The 22,089-nt window shown below is 40.7% G+C and overlaps 1 protein-coding gene across 1 annotated transcript in view; it reads left to right on the forward strand.

Annotated features, from left to right (window-relative positions):
• The window catches only part of nav3 (neuron navigator 3), a 292,564-nt gene that overhangs the window by 133,240 nt on the left and 137,235 nt on the right, over positions 1-22,089 (forward strand). The window contains exons 6-7 of the mRNA XM_034673746.1: positions 322-390; positions 12,687-12,829. Of these exons, the coding sequence (XP_034529637.1) occupies positions 322-390; positions 12,687-12,829 (212 nt within the window). The remainder of the gene's footprint in view (positions 1-321; positions 391-12,686; positions 12,830-22,089) is intronic.

Below are 22,089 nucleotides of genomic sequence, written 5' to 3' on the forward strand. Positions count from 1 at the left end.
AAATGGGTTGTGAAAGTTTTCTGGGCCGTTTTATGTCAGCGGCCCTATAAATGGATGGAGCGATGTTATTGGCTTAGTCATACGCGGGTGGTATTAACCATGTGGGAGCCATCATGTGAGATATCAAAGAAATGTGTGCTGGCATGCTACATTATGTGCTATGTGCTCCTTCTTTCTCTCCCTGCTTCTCTCTGAATGCCTCCTCTCACTCACATTATTACATTAAGGCACGGATTAAGAAATTTCTAGAAAGACACTGTCCTCATTCCTTTTCTAACTGTGTTAACAGTCTGTTCGTCCTGTCCTCTGCTCTCTCCTCAGTCTCACAGCACGATATGCAAGTCCTCCGGGCCACAGTGGAATAGGGTCTCCACAGAAGAAAAACACAAGGTACTAATACTTAAAGTACTCACTTTGTGATTTTGGTAGATGTAATTCTTAGACTATGTAGTGTTCGTTGCCTCTGACTTCTGATTGAGCGTTATAGGATTCACCTTGTGCCCTCTGTTTGCTTTGTTTTGATTTTAATGGGATCATCTCTTTAAGCATGTAGCAGCTTGAGACACTGTTCAATTCTGTGAGAAGAAAATGAATCATGATGCCCTTTTGTAGACAAAAGAGGACACTATCTGCCTTTGACTTCTCTTGTTAGATATGATAACATATCTTGTGTCTGTAGCTGAATAGAGGCGCACAGGCATGGTGGCAACAGGTGAAGATTTTGCAGTTGAGGATGCGCGGCCAGTGTTTTCCAGACATGGGCTCTACATGGGTGGCTATATATATATATAAGATTGTCATCTGCTATCGATAAACCAGTCAATGTTATCCCCCTCTACTCCTCGTGTCACAATGATATAGTGCTGTTGCAGGGAGATATCATGTTAACAGTTTTCTTTTGATTTAAAAAACTGAGTTTTATAAAATATCCTTTCTTATCCTTTTTCCGACACATTGAATAAAGTCTGGACGTGTCAGTAGAGCTGGGCAATATTGAAAAAGATGTAATCATGATAACATTTTTGGTATCAGTCGATATCGTTAATTTTCACAACAAATATCAAACCATTCTTTCATTTAATTTTAATTAAAAAATTAAGGCAGGTTTTTTTTCGACTGAGTGAAAGTTGAAGAAACCAGACGGTTTGTTATCTTGTATCTGGGATTTAGTTGTCTAGGTAATAGCCAAAATATCTTAACTAATGAAGTTTAGTGGCCTTTCTTGTTGAGCATGTCTTCACTCTGCTTTGAGCAGTTTTCTTCAGTGTCGCTCGGTTCAGCTGTGTTTACATTCCACTCCAAACGTCTTTAAGCCTCGCCTACCTCTCACCCTGCGACAGGATTGGCTGTTCCACATCGACTTCTTCTACTGTTTAATTTTGGGCGGGAACTAGCGTTTAAGACACACTAGCACCCTCTCCTTTGGTGCAAATACAGGTTTATATATATCAACGTTTTATCGTGCATTGTTATATTATATATTGAGAAGAATAATATCACGATAATTATCCTTAACGTTTTATCGCCCAGCCCTACCTGTCGGTGTTCAAAAAGAAGCACTTTAAGTTGTTGTACATGGACATGGGGAACAAAAAAAAGCACTAAATTTAATCAGCTTTACTTTTATTGACAAAAGAAACAGACTTCACAGTTTTTCCCACATGATCTGACTGACCTGTGGCCTCTTAGATTTTCACTGCATGTACACAGTGGTCAGTCTTTAACCCAAACTGTGTGCTAAAATTATTAAAAAGGGTAATAGAGGATCATAACAAACATTTCATGCAAGTGGTATAGTCCCACTGTTAATCTCAGTCTCAGTACAAGTTCTTTACAACTTGAGAAGCGGCGTGGGAAGTGATGTGTCCCTTGGGAACAGCCCTTTTACACATCTTGGCTCAGAAGTTGCTGCTAAATAAGCTACTGGACGATATAATGACACTCTTTGTGCTGCCAAGCTCTAGGCTGCAGCAAACAGTCAGGGAACAACAACTTCTGCTACACCCTGAGTCATTTGTTGGCTTTTATTGAACATAAACATTCACAGCATCACTGACCTTTCAACTGTCCCATAGAAAACAACATTGAGGCAACTATATATATTTTTATACAAGTATGCACACAAACAACAATCTGTATTCAGTGAAACAACAAACCAGCAAAACAGTTATCTACAAATGAGACACTTTAACTGTGCACGCCCCAGAGTCCAGTTGTCTGATGCTTGCAGCATTTGTTCAGGCTCAGAGGCAGTGGGAACCAGTGTGCTGGCAAATAATTCCTCTCCAGCCGCCCCTGAGCTATGGCAGAAATGCTGCAGCCAGCAGCTCCAGCCCTTTGGGTGGTAATCTGCCCTCTCACATCACTGACAACAAACCTAACCGCTGCTGCTTTGCAGAAATAGCTCACTGATTCCACCACATACAAGGATACACAAGCACACAACGTATATAGAAGACCTGTATAGGCAGCCGGTTTGCGGTGACACTCTATAAGCACTCCTCTGTTGCTATACAAACGTTGTTGCTTCATTAATTTGCAGTCTTACAATCTGAGAGGTTATTTTTAATCATCATGACTCGTCTAGTCTTCTATCCCTGCAGCAAGAGAGTCTAAAATGGAAAAACAATTGATGTTTCTCTCCCCCATACTGTGCTGAATGTGGTGAAGATGATTACCCTGAAGGTGCTGGGGCTTTAGGTTTTTTATGCTCTTTATGAGTCATTCTTTTCTTAGCCAGAGGAAGGAGCTTCTGTTTACTTGTAGACTGTCATATAGATTGTATATTGTTTGTTTATTGTTCTCAACAAGAGGGGACTCATAAACATTGCAGTAATTTCACTCTTTAGCTGCATGTTAAAGAAGCACTTCCTTTAGCATTATTTATGTTATTTAGTGGTCAGTTTGGTCCCAGTTAAGTCTGCATAGTATCACACAGTTTACAGTCCAAGACGTAAGTTTCCCTTGTTTCATATTTTTGTGCTTGGCTTCCCTCTAATGAGTACCCAGAGATTATTGGGTGCCATGATAGTGCTTCTCTTGCATTTCTAAACCCTTCATAATGTCTCTCTTCCTCTTGGTGGTAATCATTTCTTTCCTATTCCACACACTTCTCCGTTGCTTTTTTTAATGAACACACCTGAGCAGCAGTAAGAGCTTTACTGAGCGCACACTGCCAGGGTTGGATGCTTTAACTTTCCCTGGGGTCACTTATGCTTAGCATCTATACGCTCTGCTGATGCAACAGTGGTGTCTGGCTACATTATGCCTTTAAATATCATACTAGAGTGTTTGAAAGTTATAGCTCATTAAGTACAAATGATCTTTGCGAACCATCTCAGATATAACTGTGGGCAGGTTTAGATGTTCCAGCAGTTTCAGGCAGACTTTGACCTCCATTAGTTTTTGCATAAACTCCATCAGCAAACTCTTCAGCTTTAGTTGTGTTGTGTAATCATTACAGGCAGCTTCAAGCCTACATACTGTATGTTTGAGCAAATGTTTTAAGAATCTGTCCATCAATGTATAAAGGAGTATGTTTGAGTAAATGTTTCCATCGACTGATAAATGATACTATAATGAATTCAAATAAATGGCTGCCTGGAGGAAGAAGATTTAGAAAGTAATCCTGATCAAAAATTAAGAAGGGGTGCAAACATAAACAACAGAAATTTAGATTTGAACAGTTGAAAGACTAAAAATGAGCGTTGAAACTGGTAAACTTTCTTTTATAAGAACATAAAATCACTCTGTCCTTGATGCCTTTATATTTCCCTCCTTGGTTTTGTTGTTGCACATCTGTTTGTTATCCCTCAGGGCTGAAATCCTGATACTGTCCTGATAGAGTTCATCATCTTCGCAGCAGGGGGTGATGTTTGACAGCTTGTTGCTGGCTCGTGGTGTCTCTCTACGTTAATAAGTCTGTGGTGGCTAGGCCTTGCTCTGCTGGGGGTGGGAATCGTAGACCTGCTCAGTCGGGTAAGCTGAAGCATTAACAGAGGAGAGTCTCAGGAAGGTTGTGGTTTGAATCTCCAGACTCACTGACAACATAAAGTCTGACAGGCTGAGCTAGTGTTGGTCCAGTCTTTCTTTTTTTGTGTGACCTTGCTGTGAAGCTGGAAATCCTTTGTGCGTCTGAAAGATCCAAAACAAAGTCAGTGTCCAGAATTCAGATCTTACTCCGCTCTTATTTAGCTCCATTCTGCTGATGCATCATCAAACATGTATTTTGAAAGATGAAAGACTCTTATGATAAAAGGGCCTACCTCTGATTTCCATCTGAATTGCCTCAATCTCACCCTCATTTTCCTTCTGTTTATCTCTCATTTTCTTTTGCCAGGGTTTGTATCTTCTGTGTTTTTCTCTCTGAATATCTCTCTCTTTGCATCTATTTCTCTTTCACTCCCATTTCCTCACTTCTTTCCTTTGTTCTTTTTCCTTTCTTCACAGTTTTTTTCTTCTAATTGTTTGGTCTCTTTTCCTCCTCTGCTCCCTTTCTTGTTGATTGTACCTGTGGGAGCTTGAGGCCCTTCAGCTATCATGAGCAGTGCTTTTGCGTTTGCACTTGTCGTGAATGTGTATGTGCGTGTATGTTTCTGAATGTGTTGAGAACTCATTGGATCTGCGTCTCTTACCAGTGTTAGGATGAGGGCTTTAGAATGGAAGAACTGCACATTCAATGCTCTTTTTTTGCACTTAGTGACATTTATTTTTGTTCTCTTGCACACTATGAAAACATGTTTGCATGGTTCAGCACATGGGCTGACTTTTAAGGCAGTTTCGCTCTGACTCCATGCTGTGAGGGCTGCTTGATTGCTGAGCATTGTTCTAATTTTAAATGTAGAAAAAACAGTTTCAGAGAAAAAGTGTGGAAAATGTCCTGTTTTACGAAGTGCAGGTTGCTGTTGATCCGTGCTTTGATACTATCTGAATCAGTGCGATTAGGTTGACCAAACACGTTGGACAGATAAAGCAGGATAGACTAAATCATAAAGATGGGAACCCTCTCATTTCTATATGAACTGAATCATATTCAATCAATCAATCAAGCTTTATTCATGTAGCACCTTTCATACAAATCAAATGCAACGCAAAGTGCTTTACAGCAATTGAAAACAAGAAAGAAGTAGGATTAAAATAATGGCAAGACATATTAAAACACAAAAAAATATTTTAAAATAGAGAGTAATGCACACCAACAACAATAAAATATGTGTATAAGCATCAAATTGTAGTAAGAATATGAGTAGTTAAAATAAATAAATTAAAAACGGTAAGGATAAGAGTTGAAAATAAAATGAAGGCTAAAAATATCAATTAAACTGAGTAGATAAATAAAAAACAAACAAACAAATACATAGATAAAATTATTAAAATAATATAACAACATTAAAATAAATATAATAGTAAAAAGTAAGTAATAAAATTGTTAAACGCTCCATAAAAGCCAGACTGAATAAAAATAAAGTCACCTTTATTCACCGACGTACAGAGGCAGCACGACGGGCAGTGAAGAGAGATCATTTTATGTATCTGAGCAGCTCATTAATCTATTTGTTTGGTTTCATTGAGTTAAGACCTGACACAGGAAACGGAGCTCATGAAATATGTATATTTCATCTTGCTGTGGGTTTTGACCACTTCAAGATTCCACCCTTTAAAAGAACTTTCCTTCCCGACATCTCGGCTCCATCTGCGCTACAGACGCGTGTGACACATCCAGCGGAGCAAATCAATTATCTTTGCTAAAGGACATCACGACAGCTTTCAGGCAGGGAGACAGAAAGACACCAAGTTGTTTGAATCTGTTGCTGCTGCTCTCTCTCCTTCTCGCTCTGCACAAAGACCCAGCTATAAACAGAAACACCCAAGGCCCTGTGATGCAAGCAAGGTCTTCGCTCAGCGAGCATTTGTTGGAGTGTTCCCTACCTTTAATCCCGACTCACCGTCTGCTGCTTCTTCATGTTACTTCCCTGCAGCGTGTTAGCTCTGAGGCCTTGTGGTATTGGTTTGCTGTTTCTTGTCTTTTTATCCCCTGTAAGGCATTTTGTCATAGTACTACTCCTAGACTAATCACAATATGCAAATCAGCTATCTAAACTGAAACTGAACATACTCACAGACCATGTTGTGACTTCTTGACCGTCGGGGCATGCTATCAGTCGAGATACTGTAACTCATTCATTACAGATTTGCATAATTAGGGGTGTTGCTGATTTGACTGAGGCGAGCGTGTTGAAGCTGTTTCCCAGCAGAGAGAGAGCGAGGGATAGTGGTAGATATTATCATCAGAGTATCAATGAAAAGATTAGTTTGCATGCAGATAATAAAGCCTTCACTTTCTGAAGCTGACAAGTTAAAGTGTACAGGGGTTAGCCTGAAGTCAGCATTAACTTCAGCACTGGAGCAGACCAATAAGTCTCCCCTGTGTTTCCTGACTATGGTCTGGACGCTGAAACAGGAAAGGTTATCAACCTCTTCAGGAACCAGTGGGGTGAGGTCAGGGCTGGGCGATAAAACGATATATAGATAATTTTCGTGAAATAATTTTTCTCAATATAAACATTGTAGCGTTCTGTTTATTGATGCTGCAAGACAAACTGGTCCGGTTTGAATGTGCTTTATTGTCACCACTAAAACAGGCTACTGTGGGCCATAGCCAACGCAAGAAACAACAAACTCTGGTAACTTGGCTCTGTTTCATTCATCAACCTTTTTCTATCTCTCAACTCCCCCCCCCCCCCCCCCACACACACACACACACACACACACACACACCTACACATACACCTCCCGCCTCTATTCTCACTCAATCACAAGCATGCTATCCCGTACAGATCACTTTCATAGGTATCAGGAATGATTGTCTAATATAAAGGTGCCCTCATTTTAAAGCTAGGTTTGGTAGTCATGGAAAACAAGCATGAATTTGAATGTAGCATTTCCTCAGGACTTCGTCTACCCCCCCCCGGAGCTCCTCAAAAACGACGCCCCCGCTCACATGCACAAGCGCTGCTGATTCACGACCATATGATGGTGACTGATTCAAAACCGGTCCTCAGCACATCATTTGTGTTTTACACAACGTCAACTCATGTCTCACTCAGCGCTAAGAAAACATCAAAACATTCTTATAGTGAAAGTTAAAAACACAAACAAACATGAAATGTAAATGTCTTTTTTAAGAACACATTATATATTGATTGTCATCGGAACATAAAGATAATTTTAACCAGTATGACAAAAAGTGTATCTAAATCTGACTACCAACCCCAGCTTTAACCATAGACTTTATAAAATATGGATGTAGTATCCGTGACGTCACCCATCTGTTCCTGAGAGCTGTTTTGAAGCCAATCGACGGGTGGCAGCCATATTGGAAATGCGGAACTCAACCAGGCAGAGTGTGACGTAGTGTGAGCCTCCGAGCCAACACCTATGTGTTCCCGACCGGGAGTCATGTCAGTCATGTCCTTATATGGGCAAAAAATTGGAATCTTAATATCTTCTGAACCGTTGCTTTAGAAAAAAATTCACCCCCATACAGTGTGTACTGATAGAGAGATTAGCTTCGTAGGGCCAAGCTGTTTTTTTAACCAGGCTGTAAACATGTTTATTAATGCTGCAAAGATCGCCTTTTCCCCATTCATGTCTATGTGGTTTCTGGTGTTTCTGCAGCCAGCCTCTTTAACACATTAATTGACATTAGGGAAAACTCAATAACTGCCATAACTTTAGTCTTATTTACCTGAACCTTCTGTAGCAAACACCATTAAACCAATCTGTTCAATTTAAAAAATGTTCGATACAAAAAAACGCTATATTTAAACCTGTTATTACACCCCCAAACCACTGGGAAAGAGAGGGCGCTAGTTAGCACCCGAATTAGACAGAAGAAGAAGAAGACGGCAACAGCCAATCACGTCGCAGGATAAAAGTTTGGAGCGGAATGTAAACCCAGCTGAAACTAGCGACAGCGACACAGAAGAAAACATTAAACCTACGAGCTCAAAGCAGAGTGAATACTGTTCGACAAGAAGGACGCTCAACTTCATTAGTTAAGATATTTCAGATATTTAAAGTCCGACATTAAACCGAGCAGCGTGCACGTGCCATGCGATGACGTACCAGCTAACAGGTAACACCAAACACCTTTACACTCATAATGTCACTCGTTACATCACACCAAAGCAAGACATGACCATCATGTCCAAAAGAAAACTCTCTAAAGTGCCCTCTTGGATTCCACTGCAGTAGATAAAACATAAAAAATGTGCATCTCTGGTGCCCTTTCAGAGGAGAATGCACGAAAAAGTGCCCTCTACATTCCCCATCTATGTAAAAATCTCAAATAAGTGCCCTCTGGATGCCCCTAAAATGTATTAAAAGTTAAAAAAAAGTGACCTCTGCATACCCATGTAGTTCATTATGTTATGCAGTTAATTATGTAATATAATCCATAATTGGAAATAAATAAATACACAGTTTTGTGTTTTCTTTTTCATAATTCAATTTCCAGCACAAATAGTCTCATAAATATTCAACACGATGCAGGGAATTGAGTGTTAGCTGCTCAAAATTCCCCCCAGACCCCCCACTTATTGACACTGCATCAAAACATTTAAATTCACCCTAAACGGTGTTTGAAAGCAGGTGCCCTTCTCAGTCTCCCTGATATCAGTCCCCTGTTTGTTTGACCCATCCATGGCCTTTAACATCCACCACAAATGTAACTCTACTGGAGGCCAGAGGCCTGAAATAGTCCAAGAAATGGACCAGGGTTGTAAATTTTACAAGCCCTCGGCCTCAGCCCAGCCTGCTGCACTTAATGAGTTTTGACTCTTCATGCTGACTCTGACATGAATTATTTCTTTGGAGTACAGTCACATAAACAGTCCCAACAGAACACAATAGTTAGGATTAATGGCCATAACTGATCCAAGACGTCATAAACTCTGCAACAACCCATGAACCAGATGCTGAATCTGTTCTAGAAATAACTTACAGATGAACAGATGTGTGAAAGCGTTTGGCAAAAAGTGTAAATAATGTACAGTTATTGTAGAATAACAACAGGTTTTTGATGAGATAATTCTTTGAAAGCTCTCACAGGACTCGTGAAAATCCTCCAGCTGCAGCATCGCAAATCAACATTTGACACCAGCAGCTTTGACTCTGTGGAGAGAGAAAGATTATGTGAGTGTTGTGTGTGAAGACGTAGAGAGACTGAGTGAAAACACAAAGCTGTTCTGTAGGTGTGAGGGTGAGCCTTTTTTTTTTCTGTGCACAGAGTCAGTCGAGGTAAAGGAACACACAGGGAGTTTACATGTAGGAGGCTGTCAGAGGGAAGGACACAGTTAGGAGCTGTTGGATTCCTTCAACGTAATTTTATTTTCATGTGCTCCTACTTACTTTTTCAGAATCCCATCAGTCCGCCATGAAGCAAAGTTTTGTGTCGTTCTGCATTCTGTCACGTAGCTCCACCAGAAGTCAAAGATCACGTCCTCCTTTCATCCTTTCTCTCAGCCCACCAGGGAACACACACTGTGTCTAACACACACTCTCCTGATGTCTCTTCATCTTCATCTCAGAGTCTGGGGTCACTGTGGAGGGACTCTTTCAGCTCATAGTGAGCCTTCTTATACGTACCCTATAAAGTTCAGCTCAAGGCAGAATTCTTTCTCTTCTTTGAGTCTTCTTGAGTCTGAAGTGAGACTTGTTATTACTGCTGGCAGGGTTTCTGACTTCAAACTTAACGGACACGTTCACATTTTACTTAATATTTCTTTTAACTACACTCACATCAATATTAAAAGCCCTCTGGTCCATAAACCTTTAGATTAGTCTCCTATAGATCAAACTCACTAAAGGCTGTTTTATACTTCTGCGTTTAATGGATGGCGTAGCTTACACCGGAGGTCCGCGTAGCTCCTGTACCTACGCCGAGGCCTACGCACGTAGCTGACGTGCACCTCCTCGAAAATGTAACTACCCGTAGATTCAATGGGGAACGCAAGCCCTGTGATTGGTCCGCTCGGCTGCATTGTATTTTCCGCATTTACAGCACTTCCAGGATCCCCGCTCATCGGCCGCACATCGGCCGTGTATTTCATCTCCTCCTCTCTATTCTTCATGTAATCATGTCTGTATGATAAACAGCAACATGTATCAGCTGTAGATTAACATAACACGCTCTGAATTTTGTGGAAAAGTAAACAAAGATCATAGCAAGGCCGGAAGCAGGCGACCGACTATCAGAGAGATCACACTGCCCTCAAGCGTTTCGGCGGAGAATTTATACGCAGAACTATAAATCAGCCATACATTAAAGCCTTTTCAGTCCGAGGTTCCTTCTTTGTGTCACTGTCTGTGTACTGAAGCTCAGCAAGCAGCAGTGAGAGGACGTTTTGAACCAATAAGTGAATAAAGGAAAATATGTGATGAACTTAAGAATATCTTATTTATTGAATAAGGTCTTTGGATAAATAACCCTCAATCATTTTAGTAATCTGAACTTCTTCTGGGTAGTTTTCACACAAATAGTTATGCATACTACAATGAAGGCTTAACATTTCATGAGTGTGTATTTTAATCAGTGACACGTTCATTTGTGGAACAGTCTGGATGATTAATACAAAAAAAGAACATTCTGATTTATATTATTTTTGCTCTCACATTGGTTGTATTCCAGATGTTATCTATTTATCACAGTGATTTTTATACATCATTATTTATTCATCTTTTTTTCCTCTCTTTCTCACTAATGTTCTGATTGGTGGTTTAGCCCTGAATACTTTTTGTGTTGTAATAGATTTTGTGTTGCTTTGTTTGTGTTGTTCTCAGTCTTATCGTGCCGTCATCCAACAGTTGTTTTGTAATTTCGGATATTTCATCTTGCAGCAAAACAAATGTACCTGCAGGGTCAAATAAAGTAACCTGATACTGATATGTAAAAAAATATTACGATCAATCTAAAGCTTTTCTGTTCTACTTCAATGCCTATGTAAGGAGTGTCAAACTCATTTCAATTCTTGGGCCACATACAGCCCAATTTGATTTCAAGTGGGCTGGACCAGTAAAATCACAACATAATAATAACCTATAGAGAAGGACAACTCCAAATGTGTCCCTTTGTTTTAGTGCAAAAAAGTACATTCTGAAAATGTTTACATTACATGAACTATCTTTCTACAAAAACAGCTGTTGTATTTTTGCCTTGATGAGTCTCATGGTGGGCAGAATATTTTACTCTTTAAGCCCTGAAACCTGCTGCGAACACACAAAACATACAGGTTACCCATTCACCGGACACAGAGTGAAATGTTTACATCAAAAGAACAGAGATTATAATAATGAACAAGGTAAACTTGACTATTGTGGACCCCTCAGCTCCATCATGAACAGTTTGCTTGCTGGACAGTGTTGTATGCAGGGATGTTTTTTTATTTGACCATTATTTGACCAGGTAAGAAATGTTTGAAAACCAGTTCTCAGGGTGCAAGGCAAGGCAAGGCAAGGCAAGGCAAGGCAAGGCAAGGCAAGGCAAGGCAAGGCAAGGCAAGGCAAGGCAAGGCAAGGCAAGGCAAGGCAAGGCAAGGCAAATTTATTTATAAAGCGTATTTCAGCAACAAGGCAATTCAAAGTGCTATACATAAAATGATCAATACAGTTAAATCAGTTGAACATTAAAAGACATTTAAATGAAATTAAAAATAGTCATTAAAAAAATCGTAATAATCATATTAGATTGTCAAGAATAAAAAGTTACAGTTTAAGAAATAAACAATTATTTGATTTAATTGAAAGCAGCAGCAAACAGGAAAGTCTTCAGCTTTGACTTAAAGGAGCTGAGAGTTGCAGCGGACTTGCAGTTCTCTGGTAGTTTGTTCCAGATATTTGGAGTGTAGTGCTAGTGTTGGTAGTGAGTGACGGAGCGCACCTATGACGTACGCACATGTATGGTAAGCATGCACACGATATGTTGCTCCTTTTTTCTGAAAATCTGGATCCACCTCTCCTGCTGTTACAAGTTTACATATACCAAAACTTTAGTATTGATTGGATCTTGAAGTGCTCTAAAAAGTCTATGAATTTCCACCGGATTATGCAAACTGCAAAAATATTCTCCCAGAGCGCCGTTTAGGTGCGCTCCATCAGCAATATGATTGTGTGCCACCCCCAGAGGCCAAATCTGAAATATCAGTACTTTATTGAAAAATTGCAGTTAGTGTCTTGTGGCTAGTTGAAGTAACCTTCAAGTCTGTTTAATCCTGGCTCTTCTTATTGAGCAGTGATGTTTTGTTTTGTTCTCTTATATGTGCAATGCAATAAATAAATAGATACATAAATGAACCCAATACGTTTAAAGTGTACATGTGGAGTGAGATCAGACTTGAAAACATGTAGAAAATAAACAAAATGTGAAGGTTAAACTTTGATAAAGATGTGTTTTTATTGAACAATAAACCTGCATGAGGCTTCAGTAAGATATCAGGTAACTGACACCATGTTCCTCGCTCTGACCTCCCTGCCATCAGAGCCTCTCTCTCTCTCTCTCTCTCTCTCTCTCTCTCTCTCTCTCTCTCTCTCTCTCTCTCTCTCTCTCTCTCTCTCTCTCTCTCTCTGTTGGTTATTTATCTGCAGGACAAAAACTCTAAACCTCTCTTCTTCTTCTCTCACTCCTGCAGGTTGCCGGGCCCCTCCAGAGTTCCTGCTGCAGGCAGCGGGGCCTCCAGGAGCCCAGGATCCTCCAACCTCAACCGCCGCAGCCAGAGCTTCAACAGCATCGACAAGAGCAAGCCTCTTCAGTATGCCAGTGGGAACGACAGAGGTGAGCACCACACTGCACGATTACTACTTTTCAAACCCCTGCTCACGGCGCAACGGTCTGAGAGGTCCCTGAAGCAGGGTCATGCATTTCACATTCTCCATCACATCCACTTGGTGGCGCCACTGACTCAGACAGTCAAGCTGAGGGCTGCAGAGAAGCCCAGTCCCTCCATAGACAAACCAGTCTGCTGAATCATCCCCAGTTCGTCATTACAGAGCTTTGATAATGGCTGCCGTTAAAGCGGAGGCGGCGACACGTTTGAGAGATGACTGCAGGGGTAGACTCAAACTGCTTCTCTGTCAAGCATGATCAAGCTAATGAGAGCGATTATGCTTTTGAGAGAAGAGTCCCACTGTAGCTTAAAGTCAGTGTTCTATTTGGTGCTTTCTTCATAAATAAATTCTTGTTTTAACAGCTTCTTTCTTTTATTATCAGCCCATGATGCTTTAATTAGTTTCAATATTTGCTCCTTTTATTTATAACAGCTTTGAGATTTCCTCTTGGCACTTTGACAAGAGTAATCATTACTCACTGACACATGCAGTTATAATAATTAGAAGCACTCCTGATGAGTAAATGAGACAATCATGTCACCCCTCTGCTTTAGCATGCAGAATGCAAGACCGTGAAGTGTTTCTCACTGAAGAGATCTCGCTTTTCATCTTGAAGAAAAGAGCTGCCACTGTGAAGAAACACTGCAGGATTTAGTCTGTGGAGCTCAGGGAGGATCAATAGCAGGTGATAAAGGTGGAGGATAGAGGGGCATCATGTAGCAGAAAAGATAAGGGCCTAAACTCTCTTTTAGAGTCTGTTTTTCCCTCGTATATCCGATCCACTCACACTTCTTATGTGTGTCTAGAAATTCAACGTTGAGCGAAGAGGGAGTAGATATTTGGAAAAATTCCATCAGGCCGTTTCTTAAAATTCGGTCATCTGATGAAATATCTTGAAGCTAACTTTGTGATATCCAGGATTTGATAAATCTGTTTCAATTCATTCTTTTGTGAAGAAGGACAGCGTTTGTCTTTAAACGATGGATACGTCCTGTCAGAAGACAAACCTGGAGTTTGCAGAGAGATGAGAGGTTGAAGCTTCACTGCAGGAGAGATGAAACAGTGTTTTGGGCCAAAGTGAAAAAAAGGAAAGAAAAATCAATTGTGCTGAAATGTCAGTGATGCAGACTGGAGCCTTCTGGGCAAAAGCAGGTAGCAGATAAAGCAGAAGACAGAAACGGATACAGGAAGTGTCTCCCACAAGTCTGTTTAAACATCTCCTGGAGCTCATTTTCTTTCTTCAGAGACACTTTGAGTTTCCTCTCTCGTGGTGCAATATTTACCTTGACCCTTTGTCCATTTTTACCTGTAACTTTTCAGGCCTTTATTTTTTTAAAGATACAGAAACATATTTCAGGTATGAAGCCATCAGTTTCAAAGTCATGTGTTCTAATCAGAGTGTAAAACATTTCATAATAATAATACATGCTTTACATAGGCAGCAAAATAAAACAAGCAGTTCATTAAATCACACAAGTCAAGATAAAACAATAAAACATCTGTTAAAAGACACAAAATTACCCTAAAAGAACCCTAAAGGAATACAGTTCTTTTGAAATATATTTCTTAAAACGGTTAAAATAAAATAAGATTCAGACAAAATCAAGTAAGGCTCTACAGTTAAAGTATGTTATGATAAGAGATTTAAAAGAGATAACTGACTGCAGACCTGATCTCCTAAAGCTTAAAATATATAAAATAAAACCCCAGAGTATACTTTCATAATTGGTAGGTCAGTTAATCTAGTATGAGTATTTCATAACATCATTTGATACCCTAACTTACCACCTTCCATGATCTTGAATATCTCTTTTATTGTTGTTTAATTGAACGTCCTTTGTTCTGTCAGCTTGGTTTGCATCTTTAACTCCTGTGTTTGTTGAAAATCTTGGACGGAGATTTGGATTGCAGTAAAATAGTTTTAAAAGGTGAACACATTGATTTTGATCATCAATACATTGATTCTCTTAGTTTGTAGTGGTCCGTTAATCTCGATGGACATTGCACCGTCGTTATTGACAACAAATGATTGGATGGCAAAGTCTGGGCTCTGCTTGAAATGGCAGACAAGGCTACAAGTCAGGGAACATTTCAAAAGAGTATTTAAGCGTAAACTTTTCTTTTTTTTCCTGCAGCAATTCTTCAGACTAACTTTATTTTCTTGTAAAATTTTCAATGATGAATAATGTTGTTCTCATAGACTATATAAAACATGGACAAGGTCTCAATGACGCCATCGGAGAAGGCTTTATGAAGGCCAAACGATGGCGGTCGCCATTTTGGAAATTTTTACTTGAACGTACAAATTTAGAACCTTGGAAAAGAAGGTGGAGTGGAGGCTTGCGGACAAACTCAAAGGGTGACGTCACATAGATACTGCTTGCATGTTACGAACAGTCCCTTAACTTCATGAGCCAACATCGGGAACGGCAGGTTTTTGCATTTCAGCAACACCAACCATCAGAAACCAGAGTTTCTGATGGTTGTGCCTGATTGGCCTGCAAGGATATATAAAGTCATGCCTTCTTTTGGTTGGTTTCTACAAGTTTTTATGCATTCGGTTGGCTTAACCATAGGCTGTATAAATAATGGACGTAGTATCCGTGACGTCACCCTTCTGTTCCTGAGCGCTGTTTTGAAGCCAATTGTCGGTGGGAGCCATATTGGTAATGCTGAGCTGAACTAAACTTAGTGTGAGGTAAAGAGGCGGGGTTTGAGCCTCCTAGCCAACAGCTATGTGTTCCCGCCATAGACTGTAACTAAAAATGGACAGCGTTGCTCCGGCTCTTCCTGTTGTACGGTTCCGAACGGGCGCTCCTGGGCGCAGCCATTGTGCAGCCAGAGCCTGTGAAGCCACTGTAACGAGCTCCGCCCTACAGCGTAACGTCACAAGACGCTGTGTGTTCTTTGAAGTTTCCCTCTACAGCAGCTGTGAATCAAGGAAACACGGAAGTAAAACCCCGTTTTTTCAACTCTAATAACTAACGAAAAATAAAATTTTCAGAAAAAAGAGGCCTTGAACACAAAACAGTCAAATAATAACTACATATCACCACAGCATACAGATGTGAGAAACATTCGTACGAGGTGTATTTATTTTTTAAAGTTTGACTGTTCCCCCATTCAAATGAATGGGGGAGACAGATTTTTTTACCCATACTGTCGCCAGCCACCAGGGAGCAGACACACTGCTGAAAGCTTCAATTCCAGCCGAGCGAGATGCACCCCTGGTTCCCACCTGTCAGTCAAGTCAGTCATGTACTACTTTGGGCAAAAACTTGTAATCTTAATATCTTCGAAATTGCCATGTTAGAAAAATTCACCCCCCGTACAGTGTGTGCCGATAAAGAAGTAAACTACACGGTGAAGATCTGAATAAAAGAAGTCAGAGAGCACAAAGAGTGTTGCATTGTTGTTGTTGCAAAGCAGCTTTCTAATTAGTGTCAGCAGACTATACTAACCATCAACAACACAACCTTCTGTTGTCAGCAAAAGTGGACCCAAAGAGAGTTGGTGGTTGCTCTGATGGTTTGATGAAGAATGAGGACAAGGAGGCAGACTTCCTGTAGCAAGACCCTCATTTATGATCTGTCTGACTGGTGAACAGCAGAAGTGTTTAACTCAGAGGGAGATGAAATGCCTTCACAACAAAAGCTGCAGAGGTGAGAGGAAAAGTAACGACTGATTAACAAGCTGCAGATTGAGAGAACATCAGATGTGTCTCCATGCATCAGTGTGCGTGTGTCAAACATGCGTACGACTTGATCGAACGTGGCTTTCATGTCGCTGTACACAGCATGCAGTCGTGTGTTTGTGGTGTGTTTTTGTACGCAGAGGGTCCACTAACACCACCACCACCACCACCCAGAAGCGGTGACATTTCTTTTCTTGGCCTCAGAGGTAAAAAAAAAACAAAACAGGAAGAGTCTGTTGCCATGGCAACGACAAGTCACCGCTCGGTTAAAAGTGTGGTGGCGCTGCAAAACAGCCCCCAGGGTGGGAATGAGAGAGAGAGAGAATTTGGGGTGGATGCGAGGGGGGTTGGGTCTCTAAAGATGGGGTTAATTGACTGGACACACAAATAGCAACACACACACACACACACACACACACACACACACACACACACACACACACACACACACACACACACACACACACACACACACACACACTTGTAGCCTCATTCATTAATGTTCAAAAACTGCCTGAGGGCTGTTGCAATGTGTCTGAAGTTGAGGGGTAAAACAGAGGACACACACACACACACACACACACACACATACACACAAACACACAAAAACACAGACACACAAGGGAGGATGCTCTCATCCAAATTAATATCATCAGATAGCTGTCAAACACACACACACACACACACACACACACACACACACACACACACACACACACACACACACACACACACACACACACACACACACTGAAATCAAAATAAGTCATTTTTTTATGTCGCCAACTGTACGTCACAAGTATCACAGTCACTGTGACGTCCCCACTGACCTCACTCCTCTGATGGTACGCAAGGGTGTGAGGCTCAAGCCTTGATACTGTTTGCCTGTACAAGATCTGCAAATCAACAGTGGGGATCTGTCAAATTATCACCCTATCACTACTTCCTGACTCAGCATAGATAAGGGCATGTGGAAAAGTGTGAAGGGACAGTTGACCATATTGTAAATAGAATAAAATCTAATAACTCACAGCCGCCATTAAACAACAGCTAACGTTACCATTCAATTTACTCTTCTTTAAAGCTAACTGTTAATAGTGTGACAAGATTCATTCGCAATTTTGTGCTAGCATATTTTTTGTAGTTAGCAGTGGCGATGAAGCCAGCTTGGGACAGAGTGTTTGTTTGTATTAATGTTTCTTTGCACTTTTGATTTTGTGGATGTTAAAACCAATTCACCCATATCAACCTTTCAGATGCAGATTTCCCCTGTTTGAGTGTTAAAGTCAGAACCTTTAGCCAAACCTTCAGCCAATAAGTTATAGTTATATGTGAGTTTATTTCCCATGTTTGTCAGGACTTTCTTGGCTTTTAAACGTAACATATGTCTATTATTCTGTGGTACAATAGAATTAATGTAGTTTAGTAAACATCAATGATTGAGAGCAGTGGACTGAAGCACAGGAGGCTCTGATGGAAAATTATTAGGTGCATTTTACCCTGGCCAGAAGGGACTGTTTTGACTAGAAGATGGAGCTACAAATGATCAGGGGAAGTTTATACCTTGTACTCAGACTTGCTTGGTTAGCATGGTGCATGCGTTGTTTGTGGAAGCTTTTAAAAGCCTGCTTCTTTAGGAGATACTCCAAATATCATGCTGATTGCATGCATCCATACATCCTGACTTGATGTCAGAGCCACCTGTTGATTTTGAGTCTTGTGTGTTTCTAAGAAGACAAAGCAAACAATGATACCTTGTTAAATGAATCACCATCGATGGACGTTCCACTATCAGACGCCTGATTCTACATTTCAAACCTTCATATCTGTTATCGACTGACAGATGCCTCTTGGATGTGACACTGTGCACTGAGACATTCTCAGGCATGTTTCACGGTTTCAAAGAATGTTGACTGAAGTGTGTAAGCCGGTTAGAGTCTCTTGGACTCGTCCCCCCAACATCCCGCCTGCCTGCCTGCCTGAGGGAGCTTTAAAGTGCAGACTGCAGACTGACGGTGACTCACAGCCAGCTGAACCCTGCTCACTGCGCTGACTGACAGCCAGACAGACGCTCAGTCTAATGGTGCATAACTTTATGTTGTCACTCTGTCGCCTCCCTCTCTTTATTCCCATCTCTCATTGTGCCTTTTTTCCTCTCTGATGTGGCCTGAAGCTCAGATCCTGGAGGAAACATTTCTCTCTTGATGTGTGTCTGTATCTTTCTCAAACACTATCTGTCAGGTAGTAGACCTTGTGTGTGTGCGTGTGTGTAAGAGACCGGGTGATGGAGAGAGGGAGAAGTGTGGATGGTAGTCACATCCACAGTATCAACCAGCCAGGAAAATTGTGAGGGGAGTTAAAGGTCAATGCTCTGCCATGTGCGCTGAAACATTTATCTCACACGCATGATCAGTGTTTATGTCCTCTGAGTGTGTTTGTGTGTGTGTGTGTTTGTGTGTGGTTTGGTCAGGCTGATTGTGTTTTTCTTACACAGGGACAAAGAAACACTTCTGTTATACATCATAGCTCAGCATACAGGACAGGATGTTGACAGTTTAAAACAATACATTAAATATGGAGCTATAAAAACAGACATTGGTCTGATAAAAAGTCTTGAACTTTCTTGTCACATTAAGGAAAGATAACATGAACATGTATTAATATTTGCATTTGACAATCCCCTGTGTCACTCACTGTGATTATTTACTATGAGTGATTTAGAGCGCTGTTAACGTCTCCTCCAACACCTTCCCCTCAAAGGCATCAAAAATGTAAATGTACAATCTTGTCATCGATGGTCTTGTTTGAGTCACAAAGAGGCGTCCTTGTTAATTTCAATCTGTTTTATAAGCAGTCAAAAACTCTTCACTGGAGCTTTAAAAAACACATCTCATCTTCATCTTAGACTGAGTTTGTTTATTAGTACAACATACAGTAGCAGGGATGTGCATTGGACTTGAAATGGCAATATGATAAGTATTCAAATATTCAGGGTATGATCTGTTACATGGTGACATATCTGATCATGACTCTGCATGCTTCTGGAACATCCCCCCACACACACCTGTCCCATTAACGTCCCTTTTGTGTGGTGTTTCTGTGAGGCAGTGTGGCGTGTGTGTTGACATTTTACATGCTTAGTCTCTGGAAATACGTACATGTGTAGTTCAGTACGACAACTCACGTTTACTTAAAGCTGGGGTTGGCAGTCTCGGAAAACTAGCATGAATTTGAATGTAGCATTTCCTCAGGACTCCGTCTAACCCCTCCCCTCCTCCCTCAGAGCTCCTCCAAAACGACGCCCCCCGCTCACATGCACGAGCGCCGCTGACTTGCGACCATATGATGGTGACTGATTCAAAACCGGTCCTCACCAAAACATTCTCATAGTGAAAGTTAAAATCACAAATAAATATGGCTGCTGTTAGTACTCACAACTATCATGCTAGCATTATCCAGTTGTATCAGTGACACGATATCAGGAGAAAAGTTATAACACATGTAATACTGTAACAGCGCTACTGTTTGTTAAACGTGTTCAGTGTAGATGCTCTTAATTCCTACAGTGTTGACGGTTAGTGAAGGCATCAGGAGAGGTGTAGAGTGTGCGAGCTGGAGAGAGGAGAGACAAGAGGAGAAGTTCTTCATTCATTCAAACATTGATTGTTGTTTTGTTGGTTGGTGTGATCACGGCCGACAGTGACCGGTTATTAAAGATCAACGTGTTCACGAATCGGCTCGTCATCCCTACAGCGTCCGGACGGACGCTACAATACATCTACATTTCTGTAGGACTTAGTAAATGTCATTCATTCTTCTGCTTGTCAGAGCCCCCGTGGTGAGAGCTTTTTAGACTCTGATCCGGACTACAGTCCTGAGCAAAGCCCCTCATCGGGTCAGAGGGGACAGGCCCAAGGTTGAGCGAGAGGGGCAGTCAGTAGAGTCAGGGGAAGCAGAGGCAGGGGACGGGGACTCAGAGTGCACGCCGGGGAAATGTACGTGCAGGAGGCGGGCAGAACGTCAGAACGGGATTTGAATGGTTTAAAATTTTGGCACCCAAAAAAGGCTGATTGGTTGGTGTTTTCCCAGGTTTACTCCGGCTGTAGATAGCAGCTTTTTTTCACTCTTTTTAAGAACACATTATGTATTGATTGCCATCAGGACATGAAGATCATTTTAACCAGTATAACAAAAAGTGTATCTAAATCTGATTACCAACCCCAGCTTTAAGATAAAGTTTATTGCAGCATACAGTATTGTGTTTGCGGTATGGGCTCCGAACCTCATTACTCAGCATATATTATTTAAATGCATATACATTTAATACATTTAGGAGCAATGAGATAGGACTAACCCCCCTCGGAGCCCGCAGGTGGATGCCGGGGAGGAGGTGGGTACAAAGTTTGCACACAGCACTGAGCACGACAGCAGGAGCACTTGCAAAGCAGAGGCAGAGACAGAGACGGGGAGACATGCAGCTTAAAAAGACCGCCAAATGAGGATGTTGAGATCAGCTGATAGGGAGGATGATGACGTGTCAGTATGAATGAGCGCAGCTCCAGTTGTCTGCCTGAACTAGTTTGCAGGCGGCGCTCCATTAGTGTGAGATTCAGAAATGGAGAAAATCACAGCAACTGTCACGATTGTTTTCTTCTTCTTTTGCTATTCAATGCAGTCAGGATTATTCTTCTTTTGTTTGAGAATGATGAAAAATTGTACTTTTATTTCTTTTTGAAAGTTTTTATTAGACTCAGCCTACATCGCAAAACAACAATGCAGCCATCAGACTCAGAGACAAAAAAAAAACAAACAAGATTTTTGGAAACACCTAGTCCATAATCAGAAAGTAAAGATCTAAATACATAGATAGTACACAATCAAAAATAAGTGAATACAAACATACAAAATAATAATAATATTAAGATTGTAATGATTAACACAAAATTAAAAAATACTAATAATAGGAATAATAAAAACAATATGAATAATGGAATAAATAGTAATTAGGATAATAATAATTAGAACAACGATAATATTAATAATTAAAAAAAAATCCTCACAGTAAACTTCAAAGAAAAAAAGTCAATAGAATAATATTAATTATGTATATCACAAATCAGCCCATCAAAGAATTAGCCAAAAAGAAACGAAGCAACAGGCGCCCACCTTATCTGGAAAAGTAACTGTAATCTCGCAGTTATACTTTCCATATAAAAAATGTCCTTCAGCTTTTGCTTCCACTGTGTGACTTTGGGGGGCTGTGGCTTTAACCAACAGATTGTGATGATTTTCTTTGCAACTAGAAGCAGGACCCTCATCAGAGCTGCATGGCCACTGTACTCCTCATCCCCTGGTAATATTCCCAGTAGAAAGCAGGAGGGTTCAAAGGGCAGTTCTAATTGTACTTTTAAAATGAGAAAATATTCAAAGTAACTCTTCGATATTTACAAAGTGAAATCGTTTTTGAAAATCATCATCCCTAATTGGAACACGCATTTTAGTGTCTCCTGAAC

The sequence above is a fragment of the Notolabrus celidotus genome, chromosome 21 (genome assembly GCF_009762535.1).
Source record: "Notolabrus celidotus isolate fNotCel1 chromosome 21, fNotCel1.pri, whole genome shotgun sequence".
Lineage (NCBI taxonomy): Eukaryota > Metazoa > Chordata > Actinopteri > Labriformes > Labridae > Notolabrus > Notolabrus celidotus.